This window comes from Anopheles aquasalis, chromosome 2, assembly GCF_943734665.1.
Source record: "Anopheles aquasalis chromosome 2, idAnoAquaMG_Q_19, whole genome shotgun sequence".
Lineage (NCBI taxonomy): Eukaryota > Metazoa > Arthropoda > Insecta > Diptera > Culicidae > Anopheles > Anopheles aquasalis.
In genome coordinates, this window is record NC_064877.1 from 13,053,577 (window position 1) to 13,072,500 (window position 18,924).

The window sequence follows — 18,924 nt, forward strand, 5'->3', positions numbered from 1 at the left end:
TGCATTTTGCTGTAAAAAGAAAAGTTCGAGGCCGTTGGCCACACCTGGAAAATATCCGGTGATTTCGCGCGCTTGGTCGCGTCATACGATAAAAGTGCATCGCGTATGCTTCGCCTGCGTCGTTTCGATTTCCGTTTGAAGCGCAAAACCTATAGCCGGGAGTTTGATGCTCTGTACGCGCGCGTGCGTTTGCCGTTCCGTGATTCGGAAGATAGGCTAGCATCCGTTCCGGAGAACCGAGGCTTTGCAACACCAAGTCTGGCAGGCGCCTCCCGCTGGCGTTCTAGGCTGGTGCGTGGATGGTGAGAAGTGAGCGCGCGGTTTTGGAAGCCAAGAAGTGAGAAGAAGACGAGCGACGGCGAGACGGCGCTTGTGAGCTACCCGTGATAAAGGTTGGTCCCCGTTGTCGAGTGCACTAATACCACCGTACCACGTATTTCGCTCGCGTTGTTTCATAATCAAGAACCGAACGACGATGCGGTGCGCCTCCTCTGAATTCCTGCCCACCGTGTTTGGGGTCTGACGCGTTAATCGTTTAGCGATTGTCCGGCACGACATCGAACGGCCAGAAGAGAGGTTCAAGTGTAATTACTCCAACCTACCAACGGGCAAGGGAAATCAAGAAGCGCGTGGCGTGTGTGGTCGTCGTCCGTCGGAGACATGTGAGTATGACATAAATAGCTGCTTTCCCGCAGCGCAAGTGCGTGAATGGATTAGCGGAGAACTCGGAGTTCGAAAAGAAGGTGTAAATCGGGTTCCGGAACAGAGGATAATCCCGCGCATCAAAGTTTGTTTGGGGCGGCTGCATCAAACGGGGTGTAGCGTTCGTTTTACGGAATGATGCGGTCGACGGCAGTGCCGGTGGGGTGGGGGTAGCTTTTTCACTGGTGTGCGTGCGTGCGCTCACCCAAGCACCCCTGAGTGAGAAAGGGTGTTCGATGTTGGCCGGATTCGTCGTCGCATCATTAAATTATGCGTTCGTCCGATAGCATATCGATAGTGCCCGGGGGGGGGGGGGGGGGGGGGGAGTGTTTTGGAAAACCCCCCTTCAAACACCTACCTCATGATTATCGGATTGTTTGTTTTTTTATAATCCAATGAGCACGCGATTAAAGTGCCCCTCGTTGCGTGGAGTTTGTTCCGGAATACTCCCCGTCCCCGTTTTTCCGCTTTTCGTGGTCGAAACTGCGTCATTGCGTACACGCGAGAACAATAGCCATCGAACCCAATTACAGGCCCTTCCCGTGGACGGCACAGATCGAGGGTTTTTAATTGTTCTTCAAGAAGTAGCTGTTCTTGCGGGAAATTACTTCGTGCAGTGAAAGTAGAAGAAAATTCATAATGTTCACGAACGATGAATATGTTTTCAGTTTGTCTTGCTTCGAATATTCTTCTATCTATTTGAAATATGCTTGTTCGTCTGTTATATCCAGTGTCCCTCTGTTTGTTCTGATAAGGATGGGTTGATATCTTGAAGGCAGATGAAGGTAATTTAATTAATCACTAGACGACGATTATTTTTCATGTTATGCAGCAGCTTAAACTTACCAAATAATCTTGTTTAAACTGAACTATGTGATTGATTTAGTGAAATGAAAACGATTTATTCTAAAAGAATCCTAATCGCGAGATCGAGGTCTCACCGATCGTTACCACGGTAACACGCGTCACAGGGACTATCTTAGTACGGGCCACACAATCAAGCCCAACACGTGTTTATTCATGTCGCTGCATGTTTCAAATCGCTCTTGACTGTTGAATAGACCCAGAATAAATCTAACCGTCTCTCGTACCCGTATGCTGTGCTCGGTACGTACGCTGTCTGTCTCGCGAGAATCTCGCTGGGTGATGAAATCGTCGCTTAAGTTGAATGAGCCCCGAGCATTATCCCCGTTTTTTCAAGGTGACTAGGGCAGACTATTAGCTCTCTAGTGAGTACGCTGATGCTCGATATCCTTTGTAATGATTTGTAGGTATTATTGTCATTTTCAATTAACTCCTTTTTCCTAGTGGTTGGCTGGCTGCTGATCTCGAGCGCACGCATAACATGCTGCTGATACACGCATACACGGAGAGATGTCTGTGTTGGTGTGTCTCATAAAAAAAATCATGCGACCAGCGTCTACCGCGTACAGCATCGTGCGCTTGCTGGGAAATTGTCCATCGAAGTGTGCGTGCGCGGAGAAGCATGAAATGCCGGCAACTTCACGATCGTCTTACCTTTTGCTTTGCCTACCTTTTTTGCGGTTACGGCAGGGCGTGTGTATTTGTGGCCTGGCAGGGTGTTTTCGCGAACATCGCCGCTTTCTTGGTCAGCTTTTGGCCTTCTCCCGGCGGTGAGAAGATGATTGCGCAGGAGATGTAACGATACCTTAACCCACACCTTGTCCGTTGTAGATCAGAACGGATCTTTTATTGTTGTTTATTGTTTGTTTAGCTTCATACACTCGAAACTCTTTCTGAAGTGGGTAAACCAGGATTTTGTACTGCTTACGTTGGGTCAGATACCCAGTTTGCAATCATATTATGTTGTGTTATAAAGTACTTAAACTAATGTGAGTTTTCTCTTTTTGCTCTTTTGCTTACAGTGAGTGTATGGTGAAGAAACGATATGATAGTGTAGTTGAATGCGGCAAAAACCAGACCAGTGTTCCTCGTGCCCTTCAACATCTCTCTGGCCGATCAAGGACTGCATTCGAGTCCTCACTCTTGGTGCACCGGTGAATGGGCCTTGCGGTTGCAACGTCGGTGACAACGAACGCTCTGCGATCCAATGCAGTGGAAGCGATGGCTCCCGCTCTAACAGAGCCACTAAGCCAGAGCAAACTGTCTTCTTCGGCAGCATCAGGTGCCTCCCCGCGTACGAGTAGCAGCACGACGACAACCAGCACCATTGGCACTACGCTTGCCTCAACCGATGCCGTGACCTCTTACGTCGACACTGACGCAGTCACTGTGCAATCGAATCAACAAGCGCCAGCAACGTCCTCCGACAGCGTCCCAGCGCTCGTAACGGAAGGAACGGCAGTCTGCTCCACTGCAGCTGTAACTGGCGGAAATAGTAGTACCTTCGTTCCGCAGCCAGCATTAACGGCAGAAACGGTGGCGCCCCTTCCGGTGGCATCCGGTGCCGAAGAGGCCACGATCGGCGGCACCACAGTGGATGACATACAAAACAACAACAGCAATGGTGGTTCGGGGGGGCTGAAGAGACTTCCTGAAAAAGACCGCGATCTGATCGAGTTGGCGCTAGAGCAAATCCACCAGGAAGCTTCCACCGGTGGTATCCCGGAGATGGGCGTCCATCCTGTGCCTACCGGCACCGTCCTGGACGGTTTGGAAAAGGCCACCATCTCTACCGCCGCCCCCACGTCTATGAACATGCCAGTAAACATTCTACAACCTGCTGCAGCCGGTGGTTCCAGTGTACAAACTCCAATAGACATGGCAAACACACCCATCGTGCTGTCGTCCACCACAGGCGAAACGTTCCAGGCGCACTCTAACACGCCACAGCAACTTCAGCAAGCGCCACCTCCACCACCACCACCGCCACCGCCACCTCCATCACAGCAAGAATTGTTGCACGTGCCGGCGCAAGACTCATCGCAGTCGTCGATCGGGGCTGGTAGTGAGTTGGGTCTCCAGAAGGACTATCTGAAGGACAGCGCGGAAATGGACCAGATGATTCACGAACTGTCGACCGCGGACATCGATCTGCTTCAGGTACTGAAGAGCTTTGATGGCAGTGGGCTGCTGCTGTTCAGTGATGTAGATGTAGCTAACCTTTGCGATGGTCCGGATGGTACTAGTGGCCTCGCAGCGGCCTCCCCGAACAAGGATCGCGAGCGTCTTGAGCTGCACACTGAGATCGTCAAGCGTCAGTTGCAAATGCAACGCAAATACGATTTCCTGATGCGTCGGCTGAATAAACTAGCCGCTCGTTATATGGGCCAGCACGTGAGTGAAGAGACCGCGGGGTTGTTCGAGTACGTACAGCGCTACTGGAAGAAGCGCGAGAAAGAACACGCGAAGCAGCAGCTGCAGTTCAACCATCCCAATGCGACGACGGCACCGTCAACATCGATGACGTCGGCAACCGGTGGTCAACAATGGCCCGATATCATCCCCTACCAGGCTCCTACAGCAGGGGACCAGCAGCCGGAAAAGCTGAAACCGATCTCGGCGAACGCGCTCAAGACGTTTACCAAGCGCTTGGAAGGAATATCCAACACGATTTGCTCGACGCAAAGCAAACGCGTCCGGTACAGCCGCTACTTTACCGGCGTGAACAACATCGCTGGGACATCGGCGGAGCAGCCATCTGTTGCTGGTGGATACGGCAACATTTCCAACACAATTCCATTGTTCGAAAAAGGGGCGATCGCAGAGCTGGAGCAGACCGCCGGACTGTTGCACGCCGAGCTGCGTCAAGTGCAGACGAACATTGACTCAGACGCAACACTTAGCAGCTCTGGTGGCGAATCTGCGGACGAATCCGTACCGTATACCAACGCTTCACAATTACCACTCGCGATGTAAGTAACAGTGCACTAAATGCATTACACGATCCATTCACATTCATATACATGACACATCTGTGTGGCTTGAGATTCACATTAAACATTTTTATTGAACTACAAAGACTATAGATGACTAAATGATAAACGATTTTGGAGATGATTCATGATATGGCTGTCGCTCTTGTTTACGTTTGAAACGTTCAACGCAGAGCCGTTTCAATTAAGATATGTTTGAACATGCTTATTTTTTTGTTTAGAAAAATCATTTAAATTCGTTTTTATTCCAACGATACACTATTGACTAGCGTAGGAAATTAGTAAGTAGATAATAGTCAATATGCTACCCGAATCGTGTCGCTATTGTACTTTTCGCATGGCGAAAATGTGATTCTCTCGCTCTCTTACTGACTCCGCGGAACGCCCAGCTATCCCGGGATTCTCCACACGAAAAGTGTGTAGGAGCCCGTGCCCTTGAATCTACAGTTGCTTTCACTCTCACGCATGGCACCAGCAATAAGAGCTTTGTTAAAGCTTTGAAACGCTACCCATCATAAAGGCTGTTGAAATAACGAACAGCAATACTCGTAGATTTTTTCAATAAGGGAGATCTTCATTGAGACGCGATACGCTCAAATGCAGTTTACGTATCCCAATAAGATGATTGCTTCCAACTTCCAACTATTGTGACTAGTATTGAGTTTGATGATTTTTAAATTGTAACATGTGGTTCTCAAATTATTTATCGTTCATCTCTTTCAAATACAGCCCAAAGCGAGCTTTATGGAAGTGGTCTAAAGATCGTGCTGCGGTGGCAAGCCGTTGGACGTGGCTACTTTCGCGCGTAGCTGATCTCGAGTATCGCATTCGGCAGCACAACGAGCTGCTGATGAAGATCCGCATCAACAAGGGCCCCATTACACTGGAAGATTCTATTCAAGAGGACACCAATGCTGGTGGTAACCAGCCGCAGTCGGTCAATGGGTATCGTGGGCAGCTTCCAGGCAGCAGCAAACCGCTAACGACTGACAGCGCTGCCAGCATTACAGACGATGAGGAAGACGTGATGAGCTGTTCCCGTTCGCGACCATACAACCGCGAGAAGTTCCGCAAACGGAAGCTTCTGCAGACATCGAACCTGCACATTATATCGAAGCGAGCAGCTAGACCAAGGTAAAGATCGATTCATCCCTAGCCGTGTTTTTATTCTCTTTCTGGACTCCTTTCTGGAAACAGTGGACACTTACATGATCCCCTTTGCAAAATTACAGTAACATCAAATGTGGTTGTCAATGGCCGCTACAACCGTGTGCGCTGTGTACGGGGAGACCGGATCCGACAGCACCACGAGATCCACCTGCTACAATGCCATTCGCCGAACGAGTCGCATTGCTGGATTCTTCCTATCACCCTGTGCTCAGTTTCCCTGAAGGTAAGTGTTGTTTGACCTCGTTTAACTCGATCCGATATCATTGAATCATGTAGATGGCACAGAAATGGCAATTGCTAAATGTATTGTTTACTTAAGATGAATCTTAAAAAATGAAATGCCCTCTATGGTTAGATGTCCAAAGAAAAGAACGCAGCAACAAACACTAGTAAGCATGACGATAAGATAGTCATGATCAGCAAACTACTACCCCTTACACGTCAACGTTCTGTGCCTCTCATCCGATGCCGATGTCATTAGTAGAAGAGAATTAACACAACTTTAACTGTGGTGAACAACACAAACGAGATAACAATTTTGCCATTGTGGATGTGAAAGCGTGTGCAATTGCATTAATTCCTTTGCACAGTGAATTCCTTACATACATAGAGAAGCGATAGATTGCAACGAATCATCTGAGATCGTGGACCTGTTTAATCGTGTGGGATGGTGTGCGATCGATTCTACTGTCCTAAAACATTCTTTAAAAGAGATTGATGATTGAAACTAAATCACCTAAAGGATGACGTCGTCTGAAACCATCATGTTCAGCCACATCATATGGTGGCCGTTTATAAATCTCGATGGAAGCACCCCGTGAGCTGCTAGTGGCTAGCATGTCGCTATATTCGCACACGCATTAGCGAGCAAACATGTGTCCCGTATTTCATCACCGAAACCTGCGTGTTCCGGCAACAACGACAGCTTCAATCATAAGATAGTCTGCTTTCCTCTGTCTGTATGTCTGTTGGTGGGGTTCTCTGTACATTGCTGCTCACTCTGCTCACTCAAAAAAGATACAATCCAACGTAGCATGCAAAGCCACGACCCGGGGAAGAGTGTACGATTGTGTGCGAGAGAGCGGGTTGTGTTTCACTAACACGTTGGGTTCGCTCGTTGCTGCCTGCTACTGTACGCACTCTCTTCCTGAGCAAGCAGAGCGCATACACCAGCGGACGAGTGTTTCTATGAGCTATTTTTCCCGCGCAAAACGCGCCATGAGGGCAATCCACAACACTCCCTCCTCCGCTCCACTCTTTGTTTTGTTTGCCATGTCCTCCTGACTGGTTTGCTGCAGTTTTGAGACTCTGCTGCCACGTTCCGGAATTGAAAATGCACGTTCTCTGCGCACATGCGCAGAGTTGCTGGTGTGCGAGGGCTCCACATTCTGGCTTTTTAGAAATCTGTCCCTACTCACTACACTTCCTGCAGTAGGGTATTCACTGGCTTCTGCTACTGCCCCTTGCGAGTATAGGCCACTGTTGTTTCAAACAAAGAGAGCTCACATAGCTCACCATACCTCAACAACACACCGAGCTCCGCTTGAATAAGCTGGCACACCTTCTCCCTCCTTCCTGTTTGCTCCGATTTTGTGTGAATATGACGCAGATGGCGACCGACCTGGAGTAAACGCACTACCTATGAATATAGGCAATTTCGTTTGAAAAGGGAAAATGCTGAAAAGGCTAGAAAAAAAGTATTCTGAACATTTTGTTTTCAAATGCGTATGGTTGTTTCTCATTAAAGAAGGACGCCATTTGACTCTGATATTACATATTTTATTTCCAGACACTTCTCACTCTATACACCTAGAAGCGATCATGCGGCTGCCCGATGTGCAGAATCGTATGATAAGGACGACGCATACCAGTAGCAGCACCGGCATGGGCTCGACCAAGCATGGTACCAGCTCATCGTACAAACATCTTTCCACCAGCTCATCGCGTGCTGGTGGTGCCAACGCTTCCTTCTTCTCATCCGGTGATGAAGGCGATCACTCCGCCCATGGAAAGCGGTACATTAGCTCAGATGGCAAACGGAAGCCTGAGAGCAGCAACAAATATAAATCCAACGATCGTTCCTTCACCGATGGAGGCAATAGTAAGTCTTTATTACTCCATTTGGTGTGCATATGATTGCTATTAACACATCGTTTTACTCTCCTACTTTGCAATAGAATCGAAGAAATCGAAATCGCGGCGTGATGTGACGCAAAACAATCGCAAATCGGGTTACGGCACTCAGGCAATGGCTGATGGTAGTGGATATAAGCTGAGTGGTTCAAACGGACACTACCAAAAGAATAGCCATCAAAGTAAATCGCGAAAATCCTCCCATTCTTACGATCACCACGGTGATGGCCTGCAGGATGGCACTGGTAACGTCAGCCGCAGCAAGAACTCTTCGCCGACGCCAAATAATCAGCGTAATGAAAAGTAAGGGATCAATGGGCATCAGCGGTGATGATGGCGAGATGGTTAATGGTTTAACGATGATTATTCGCCCTTTCCAGGAGGCATCGTATTTCTTACGATATCGACAATATTGTCATTCCATACAGTATGGCGGCTTCAAATCGAATATCGTTACCTCAGTACAAGGACATAGCGATACCAAAGTATGTTAATGGTACCATGGGCCCCTGTCCTTGATTCTATGTATATTTTCGTTTACTACAAATCGCGCTCCCATTTTTTCTAGATGGCGCATCGTGGACGACGGGGAAGATGATGGTGCACAAGAGCAGACAGAGATATCCCAGCTGAATACAGCGACGAAAGCCGTTAGTCTAGGTGCACTATCTCCTTCCTCCGCGACGACAACTGCAACAGCAAACGAAAGCTGCAGCATTGTATTGATTGCGGAATCAGTTGTAACCGATGTGGCCAGCGGAGTTGAAAAGACGGAAACAAAACCATCCGCGCAACCACCAAACGGTACGAAAGCCAGCTCCTCGTCCATCTCCTCTAAGCTTGTTGGCGACAGTTCGGCATTGAGTGCCAGCGCCGGTAGTAGTATCGAGAGTCCGCAGCAACAGCTGATCGTGATACCGGCGCAGGATGAAGAGGACATCTCAGAGGAAGCGATCCAGCTGAAACACGAACGAGCACTGCAAGAGGAACGCAAAAAGTTCCGAACGTACATGAAGTTCCCGTGGAGCAGACCGCGAGCGAATCGACGAACGGAGAGTAGAGCTGGTTCGAGTGGAGCCAATACCCCTGATCCACCCTCCCCAGCACCACCCGCCACGATAGTCGATCACGACGTGAGTAACTGGTTTTAGTTTCGATACGCATACCCTTATGCTGACTTTACTTACCTTTTGCTTTTGATTCCAGTCATCACCGACGTGCCCATCCACTCCTCTCACTCCACAGGATGGCCAAATGTTGTCGGAAACTAATGTGATCAATGGTAAGAAGTTTCTTTTATTATCAAAATCTAAACAATTAAAAGGTACGCTATCGTAAACCGTTCGAAAGGATAGCTGAGCCTATGTGTCTCAGTAAAAATCTCTGATAGGAAAAATACAATCAAATCTCAAGCCAGATTTTCACTAATTGGTTTAATTTACTATCAATCTTCCTTCCCTTACGCACAAACATAGCTATTAACAAAAGTCTTCACAAAAAAGAACGTCGCCGGACGGTGTCGTCGAAGCGAGACGAGCAGCAGCAGCAGCAGCAGCATGGCCAGCAGGCCACTGGTAGCAACACTCCACCAGATGCGCGTGAGGTAAGGCATTTTGGTCGTGTCGAGCTGGATATGAAGTTAACTCCTGGGTGCTGTCTGTAGAAGATTGGAAAATCCAACGTTTGACGATTCATGAGTTCTTGGTTAACAAGAAGCCCCAGTGCATATCAAGCAATTACTTTACAGATACTGAATAAAGAATTTCATTCAGTATTATCTTCATATTATCTTGATTATCATTTATCAAAGATAGTGGTCAAATCAAAGTGGGCACATTTTTTTTTTAGTTGATATCTTACGGACGGAGCCGTATATATTAGAAAGATAGAGGAAGATAGAGTATAAACAGTAGAGGGAACAGGCATTTCCTCCTGCCCCAGGGACCCTTATACCGAAAGTGGGCACATGTTTTGGTCAAAATCGGAAAACGCATAATCTTTTACTTTTTATGTTGGTGCAAGAGATTCATAAACATGAGTTTATTAATAGTTACTTTATTGTTACCATTCAATCGCTAGATTGTAAACCCATACGAGTCGCTGCAGTTCCCATTGGCGGACGAGGTGTACGAACAGATGTTACGCACGATGCCGAGTGATCACGTCACATTAGTTGACGATGATTTTCTGATCGAGAAATTGCCCCGATCGCGTCATCCTAACAACAATGTACTGCTCGTGCTGAAATCAAGCATGGATTTGGCTCCGGCAAGCCTTGGTATCGGCGCCAAGAATCCGTTAAGCAGTAATGTGTCCTGCTCCTCAACCACTATGTCGGTTAACGAAACGGATCTCGAGGAGTTCGATGACGAGGATCTGATGCTAGCCAAGCGTACCGAGAATCAGCGCATCATGGAGCGGCTACTGAATAGCCGGGACGCGTCACAGCGATACGAAATCGTGCCACCGACAGCGAAACCGATGTTGGATGAGGATGAGCAGCTGGACGACGAGGAAACAGATACCGGGGAATCGCTGTTCGTGGAAGAGGACGATCCGAACGATCCGGAATGGTACGATCGACCGCCAGGTCGTGTCGGTGGTAGCGGTGGTGGGGCAAATACAAGCGGGAGATCGTAGAGATCACTTTCTGTGCGCACAGAAGCAAACATACGTTTAACCATTGTATAGTTTTTGTTTTAGCTTATTTTATATGTACTACTATCCCATGGAACGCGCCTGAAGCGCGCATAACGTTAGGAAAACGTCTCTGGGATGTTATGGCAAATTCAGGAGAGGTTCGATCTTAAACATGGAATCATAACCAGAACTTTTTATTTTTCTTTGTAACAAACAGGAAAAAAAACTTTTTTCCCACAAGAGTCCCCTTTTCTCACTACATTATTAACTTGTCGTATCAGCACGCGCACACTTTCACTGCAGCTAAAAAGCAAGCTGTTGGGTGAGGTGGGTAGGAGTGGATCGTACTGCCGAGACACTGTAACGGGACGAATGATAATAAGAAACGTTGTAGCCATAATTCAAATCAAAGCTTTATCTCATCACTTACGCTGTGTGTGCAGTGGGTCTCTGAAATCGTAAATTCTATGTGAGGTTTTTTTTCGAAAATAACATTTCACTTTTGTTAAGAACTGCTGCGGTATATTGCCATTGATCAACTGTTTATCAAACCCCATTAGATTTTGTACAGTTTGAATGGCAAGTCTCTTACCTATCCTAACGGCGAAAGGAGCATCGTTACTGGCTCAATCGGCCCTGGAATTTGTTACATTTGCTTTTCTCATCTACCGGGCAGTTCTGCGAGTACAATTACATAGCGCATTAGATTAACGTTTTAGTTGCCCTATACGAATGAAACTTTCATCTCTTGTCTGTCATCTATTTTATGGCGTGTTCTGGTAAGACGGTTACGGTACGGATATGGTCAACTGGGAGGGTAAAAGAAGAAGAGAGGGTTCACTAAAACCATAGAAATGAGAAAACTTATCTTATTATCTCCTTGTTTTTTTTTTGTTTAAACCAAAACTGGTGTACCAGTGGCGGCTGCTATTTGTTTTTAATTGTACCAGGCTTCAAAGAAACATCTTGCTTTGGCTGGTAATTTTTAGTTTTGGAAACAGTGGCTTAGTGCCGTGTTAGATACAAATGAAAAGGGATGAAGAAAGCAGAAAGCTAATCCATGGGCGTGACAAGCAAAATTAATTATGGATTGCATTTACTCTTACTTGTCTTTTCCTACTTTCGATTTCAACGGAAAATATCAATTAATCGCAGCATATTCCCAATCAATTGGACAACAGCAGATGCTCAAATTAATCAGCATAATTTTAGTCATGTGTGCCGCTGATGGAAACAGATATATAGAAATGCAATTGATGCGAACATTATTGATGAGAGAACCTGTTCCAACAATCTCCTGGAAAATGCTCCCTCAAAAGCGAGCATATCAGGATGTGGATGTTGCGTGTAAAAATGTGTTGTTTTCCTTTCTATGTTTTACACTACAATCGAGTTCTCTAAGACACTTAACCTTTTGGTTCGTTTCAGAAAGCGCCATTTCACAGTCATTTGTTCGTTTACGTTTTTTGTCGCCAACACATAAAGCTGTATTCATTTGCTCTTATGAAAATTTTCTACTTTCCAGTAAAACAAAATTGTTATACTTTAGTGTAGTGACCGTTCGTAAAATCTATGAAAAAATGTAAAAAAAATGAATGGAAGGGTGAATCGAGAAGAGGTCGTTGTTTAAATCTTTTCGACTGCAAACAGATAACGGGAGAATGGATAAAATAGGAAAGGAGGTAAAGCATGGTATGGTTAAGTTACATTTTAACACGGTTTCCTTTAGATAGCCTACAAATGTGCATATATTTTCGTTCGAATCGTTGCACCAGCATAGCAGCTGCATTTTGGTCGAGTGATTTGCTTCTAAAGTTAGCGACTGACAGCAGCCATAAAGCACATGCCATCCCGTCTGGCATGTACCATAGCATAAGCAACTCAACTGACACAATAGAATGCGACAAAACGGAATCAGTCAGACTTACGTCTAGCGTGTATATGTACAGTTTATAGGGCTATGTTACAAATTATTTGTAATTGAAGCAGCAGCTAGCAGGAAGTGCAAATACATCGCTCTACTCACGCTTAACAAACTGCAAGCATAACTCACAGTAAGTAACATGAAACGCCCGCGTTTGTGTGTATATTTAGCATCTAGTTGGCGCAAGCAGATCTAAAAATGGAGGAAGAACAAACCTATGCGCTGTGGTGGCATGGAGATAACGTAGGCTATCAGATGTATCGATAATGAGAGTATATAGTTTCGTAACGTACGCGATAATAAATAGAGAGAAACAAAGTGAAAAAATTAAAGAGAAAACTGGTGAAAACTATGTTAGCGTTATTTGATTCGCTTCATTTCCCCTCCAATTCCCGTTAGGGTATGGATGGGGTACGAATTGAGAAATACCATAAGAATGAAAGAATGTGTTGTATCCTTTTTTTTGCAGCACACAGACAGACTACACAATACAAACCGTGAGAAACTTTTTAGACCACTATCGTTCTCCACTTGGGTTCTCTCAGGATCTACACAGCAGTCTCATTGCTTGATGTCTCCTGGGTCCTGGGTTTTATGACTATCGCTTCGTTCATTGTGCCGTTTGCTGAGCTACATTTGTGTCTTCTTAAAACGAGAAGCATTCGCTCACTCGTCCTTTTACATAAGCCCATTCCATGATTCTTCGGACAATCTTTTAATACTACTCTACAACTCACAATACTTAGCGGAGAAAGGAAAGTAAAATTACATCTCTGATGTTTTAAAATCCTCTTAGCTTGGTAGCATGATGAACTTGAACTATTTCAATTTACGTTTTCTCGTTCCCTTCCTAGGCAAAATCTGCCTTTTTCCAGAATGGTAAGTAATTAGCACTCGTTTTTTAAATTACTTAGTGCCTCAGTGGCACTATACTGAAATTAAATAATTGTATTCTCGCTCAACGCGTCCTAATCATGGCATGTTCAACTGATGCACACCAATGGAGAATCTTGAATGAACCGGCCCGGCAATGTATCCCTACAATATGCCAGGATATGCAATGACCTCAATTTCACCACGGCATATCTAAAATCCCGCCCAAATGAGGCTGTTTGGCGTTTGTGAAAGAAGCCACCTGACCGCAACGCTACCATGCTGGATAGCAAAATCGGTCAACATCTGATGCAATTCCCTGACGAAAACGAGGCGTAAAATAAGCATCACAAATTAGTCTCATCCTCCCATTCCGCGTCTGCCTGTTTGTCATGGTGCCCGAGAGGGGTTGAGACTGATTGAATATGACTTCTGATGCCGTACGGTTTTTATTAAAATATGATTCAATTCAACGCCCGGACCATCCGGAACCGTTCTGCTTGATGCGAAAAGCTACTGGAATCGAGGGCAAGTTCCTTGCCCTTGCCACCTCCGTACGTAACCATACGTCGGTACATGCCGGATATTAAAGGATCACTGTCAGGTGTGGAAGAGCTGACTGATTCGCAGCCGAGCGGAACCCCTAACGCGGGATTAACTTTGCGCTGACTTTTGGCCGGTGGACCACGATTTGTAGGAAAATTGTTTGTTTGTGCTGCTGCTACTACTCCTTGCGATTGATCCTGTTAGCACGGATTGAGCGGCATCGCGCCCACTTTTGGGCTGACCCTTTGCGTGTAGCCCTTGGCAGCGGGGTGTGGAAGCTAACACCACACTCCCCTTGCACGAGATGTGTGGAAGGGTGAGCAACAAAAATTAATAAAGTGTCATTCCGATGACAAATCTGTGTCTAATTGCTGTGGTAAAAACAAGCCATGTGGGGTGCCGGCCATACCGTCGTCTAACGAGCCGGTAAAACGCTTTTGTGCCGCAACTCCAAGGAACTCTTGTTCTATGCTGGAATGGAAGGCTAACGCCGCATGATGAGGGTGCTAAATAGGGTGCGCCTTTTGCCGCCCCTTGTTTCTATTCTCTTTATTGGCTAAGCCCTTGCGTTTAAAGTATTTCAACACTTGTTTAAAAGTGGAAACAAATCGATCCCTTCACAGAGTGAGCATACTTTCAACCGCGCACCGTTGGGTTTGTTGAATCAAGCGATTAACCTGCTAATCGTACAAAATGTTTTGATTGAGGTGATCTGGTTTCATTCTTGCATTTTCTCAAGCATTCTTCCAAGTATTACCAACTTCTGCACCAAGTATTTAAAACGAATTAAAGATTATCGCGGTTCAGCATTAACTTTTGAAGCATGCCCATCGCTAAAATGAACTCGAAGGAAAGGAATGCATCCTTTTCACTCTGCATTGCATTACTATATAACCACGCGTTTAAGAGCGTCAAATGCACGATGATAAATTGAATGAAAATTAATGAAACAACATAACTCACACCTAATTGAGCATAAAAGTTCTTTACACCAAGAGTTTGCTCAATTTTGGGAAACCGATGCTTCCCAATAGATTATCTATTATATCAAAATGAAATCCCAAACAATCGATAAGGACATCCTGCCAGGTTTTCAGGTCCTTCGCGAAGATTGATTTTCCATCGACGCTCCCTCTGGATTGAAAAATGAAACATCAGCTACATCGCCCGCCCCGGACCGAGCATCGCAGGAAGGCAGGATGACGATTGCCAAGGCGGCGCACAGGCGCAGCACGATATCAGCCAAATGGTGCTCGGGCTGCCGGGTGCGCCATCGCGCCACAGCAGTTGGCTCCGGCCGTGTACGCGTCATATCGGTGTGCCATTCGGTGCCGTTGGTTCCATCCTTTCGCCGTATGGGTGCGTTATCCTGCGAGAGTGCCTGCTGCCGTAGGCAACATGTTTTTCGATTGGTCGCCGAAATCTGTTGTCCTGGCACGATGGGCGGAGTCAGCTTGCGGCCGTTTTCCCGGGTTTTCCCGGGTAACGCTTGTGTCGCTTGTTGAATCTCCGCTACCCAATGGAGGCGCAAGGTGATACTTGGGTGGGATGAGATTTTTCAGAGATGGAATTTACTTTCTGCTTGCAATCTGTTGTCCCCCCTTCTTCGTTTTTGGCAACTTTCAACAGTCCTGCCAAGATGGATTGTTTCATTTACAGGATGCTGCATGAACCCCCTATTGATCCATTGATGTAACTTTACAAACCACAATAAATTCCAATTCTTTCACGTAAAAAAGTAACAACGAAAACACGTTTGAATAATTTGGTTAAGTTAAAACAATCTTTATTTTAAGCAGCTTTCCGTTAAACCAGTTATTTACTTTGCAAAATTAAAGCATATTTCTTCTTACCTTTCCAGATTCCAGCTCCTTTACTGTTTGCGCGCTGCGGGTCAAAGTTAACCAAATTAACTTTAGCATTTGCATAGTAATTTATATCACGGCATATCGTTATCGTCTGGAGGATACTTAGGCTTCGCTACTGCTGGAAGCTACGCAGCAATGGAAAACTTTTTCGCAACAAAAACCAAATACACCAAAAATTCATAATCACCCATTAGAAGTTGCAGATAGCCGCTGAATCGAGGTGAAGGGGCACTGGCAGAAGATTGTGTTTTCAACACAATCCGTATTTAAGATTCGTTCAATTTCGAGTACCGAAAAGATGTTTTTGGGTAATGTAGGCCAACGATGCTCGGTTCGAGTGAGGTGCGTTTCTTCCCTTTCTTATTCCTGTATTCTGGATATAGATTTTGGTTCAACGAAAGGTGGCTTTAGTACGGTTCGTTTCGAGGATGCAACGTCCTCAGTCGGTGCTTTAGTTGTGGCTACAGGATCGTTGGTCGATGGAGCGAAGGCGGAGTGCCATTCGCGCAAGCTGCTACCAATGGCGCCGAACCGTTTCAGCCGAACGGCAGGAAGGGTGGTGGCGATTGGGAGAAAGGACACCGGGAAGGATGCGACAGCGCACAGATGCTGGGATATTAAAAATAATGCAGCCAACCCTCGGTTTCCCCTAGCCATGTTTCACGTACACGCACCCACCGCGCCCACATTCGTTCCTTTGGCCGTTCCGTCCGGATATTAAATTCGGCAAAGGCTAGCGTTCAGTCGAACAGCATCTCTTGTCCGAAACGGTTCAGCGGTCTCCACAGTTCCACGGTGTCTGCATAGATACAGCATAGATACCGCAGCATAGTTACCATTTATATAAACCATCATAGGAGGCATAGCGCAATAGTTTCAGTTCTCTCTGCGTCAAGAAAGTTATGGAATAAAGTGCGACAAATGTGGAGAATCCAGCGAAATATAGGCAGCAGGAATTAGCTTTAAATTGACTAGTAAATTTGGAACGAGACCATGGAACCACCGTTCCCGCCGGATGTTGCACCGTTCACGCCCATCTGGGGTCAGGAAAATCCTTCATCGATGGTTCACTATCCCGAGCTGATGGCCGGTTTCCCGTGTGCCGATTTAGGTAAGTTTAAGCTTTCTAACCACACTAAAAATGGAGTGCCGTGGCGTCGAGCGGTGACTTGTAAATCTTGTGATTTTGCGAACCCTTAAGTTATAAATGTTCCGATTCAGTGATAAAACAATTGGAGAGAGCAGTGATCGTGAACATTTGGACGTAGATAACATCAATTAAATGATACAATGTGTAATCTTCGTAATACAATGTGAAGTGATATAAATGTTACACAAAAAGAAAGGAACGGTGGTCACATAAATAAGGTTAGGGTAGTAAAGGAACATGGAAAACAAGATATAGGCCACAATAATGAAGAATGATAGTGAGCTATAAAAACTCAATGAGAATATGATGATGGCCGTAGGGCATTTAATTGATATGTTGAATGTGATATGTTTTATGTTATTTTTTTAAATATTTGATAAAAGCTGGTAACTGATGAAAATACACCTGGCATTTTAAGTCGCTCAGTGCATCTCAAAATATTAAAGCAGTTTTCCCTAAAATCCTACGTTTTCAAATTGTGATTAATAATATCAAAGCCAACGGTACACATTATTTTGCGGCGATTCCCGGCATGTTTTCATCACATTGGTTGATTCTTTTGTTTTAACAACTATGCACAACTGGTTCATTTAAGCAACTTATTTAAAATCATTTTTTTTTTTCATTTTAAAATACTTCCGAAACTAGAAACTTTGGCAATAAATTTCAACCCGATATTCTCCGAAGGATGCAGTTTAGTATGCTACTGACAAAAAACGAATGTCTCGAAATTAGCTACTTCTCACACCGACATCTTCCACGATTTAGTGTTCATAAGTGGTCATGTATATTGTGAAACCATGTTATTTAACGGTTTTCTTTAGTTTTTATTTTCGCTTTCATTTTAAAAAACAACTTACGTTTACCGCAGGAAACCATTCCGTCGCAAAAGGGTGTAAATGACTACTAACCTGATACGCCTTGCGGGTTTTCTTTTTGATAGTTGCATTTATCAGGATCATCGGTAATTGGCACTATTTGTTGAAAGACTTGTAGTATCAAAATATAGCTGTCCAAATCCGCTTTTTCTAACCGAAAAACAACCAGTTTCGAGAGTTGATCATTCGGTTTCAGTTGATCAATAGCAGATTCTTAAAACCTGGTGTGTAAAGTTCAGTTAAGATTGCGAATCAATGATACTGATTCAAGAACAGCTTATGAATAACACCACCAAACAACATTAGATGATTCGTGAATTGAAAGAGGCCATACAACTTGTTCCTTAAAAACAAACTAGCGCTCGATCGTAGCTACCTTTGAATGAATAAAGAAAAATCTCATTAGTTTATATATAAAATCTCCCACTCATCCATCTAAGCCGTTTAAAGAACACCTGAAAATTGAAAAGAACTTACAACCGAATGAATGATACGTACCAGAACTGGCATCGGCATCTCAACAGGACATTTTGATTTTGTTGTAGTTTGAAGATGACTAAGTCCGATTTCTTTCGAATGCAGGGGTGTGATTGAGGCATAGATGCTAAGGTGTGACTGTGATTGAAGATTACGAAACTGGATCAAACAAATGGCCGATTCTGCTTCAAACGAAATCCAAAGCTGTTGGTTGTAGACCTTGTATTGTGGAACAGCTTGAGGTGAATGAATTTTGAATTTGAAATGGTGGCACCAGTTCAGTGGGTTATGCAAGTATTCTGGAGCCATCATACGACTACAGGACATTGATTGAGCTTTGAGAGGTGGGTATGTTGAAGACGACAGACACGACATTCGGCAGCTTGCGGACAGAAACTCACACAACACATGTGCTACTGCTCAGAGATGATGTTTAATCAGATTTACGAACATTTTATCTACATTTACGTCGCTTACATTCTTGATCTTCTTTGTACCGATTCGAGGACTAATCAAAACACATCTTACCGACTCATTCACATGATCGCGGCATATTGAAAGTTGATGTTGCATTGAGTGCCATGATCGTGGAGCTGCAGCCGCCGTTAAGCTGGCCGTGGTTTATTGGCTGTCTGGGGACAACCTTGATTGAAAAAAATTGAAGTTGAATTGAATTATTGAGTTGTGTACGATCGCTTCAGTACTA

At 45.2% G+C, this 18,924-nt stretch overlaps 2 protein-coding genes across 2 annotated transcripts in view; both read left to right on the forward strand.

Annotated features, from left to right (window-relative positions):
- Positions 1–520: 520 nt before the first annotated feature.
- On the forward strand, positions 521–10,692 carry LOC126580852 (uncharacterized). The gene is made up of 11 exons (XM_050244143.1): positions 521–662; positions 2,589–4,538; positions 5,289–5,693; positions 5,792–5,952; positions 7,519–7,830; positions 7,907–8,165; positions 8,243–8,347; positions 8,431–8,995; positions 9,069–9,144; positions 9,338–9,465; positions 9,942–10,692. The coding sequence occupies exons 2-11, from the start codon at positions 2,725–2,727 to the stop codon at positions 10,500–10,502; spliced, it is 4,386 nt and encodes a 1,461-aa protein (XP_050100100.1). The 5' UTR covers positions 521–662; positions 2,589–2,724; the 3' UTR covers positions 10,503–10,692.
- A 5,888-nt stretch (positions 10,693–16,580) lies between these two features.
- The window catches only part of LOC126569858 (protein Fer3-like), a 3,349-nt gene continuing 1,005 nt past the window's right edge, over positions 16,581–18,924 (forward strand). The window contains exon 1 of the mRNA XM_050227245.1: positions 16,581–16,824. Within this exon, the coding sequence (XP_050083202.1) occupies positions 16,707–16,824 (118 nt within the window). The 5' untranslated portion in view covers positions 16,581–16,706. The remainder of the gene's footprint in view (positions 16,825–18,924) is intronic.

Bases quoted from the DNA above. Each gene is read 5' to 3' on its own strand.
- LOC126580852 (XM_050244143.1), top strand. From the start codon at position 2,725: ATGGGCCTTGCGGTTGCAACGTCGGTGACAACGAACGCTCTGCGATCC. The intron at 4,539-5,288 runs GTAAGTAACAGT...TTTCAAATACAG, and splicing joins TCACAATTACCACTCGCGAT to CCCAAAGCGAGCTTTATGGA. The intron at 9,145-9,337 runs GTAAGAAGTTTC...GCACAAACATAG, and splicing joins GGAAACTAATGTGATCAATG to CTATTAACAAAAGTCTTCAC.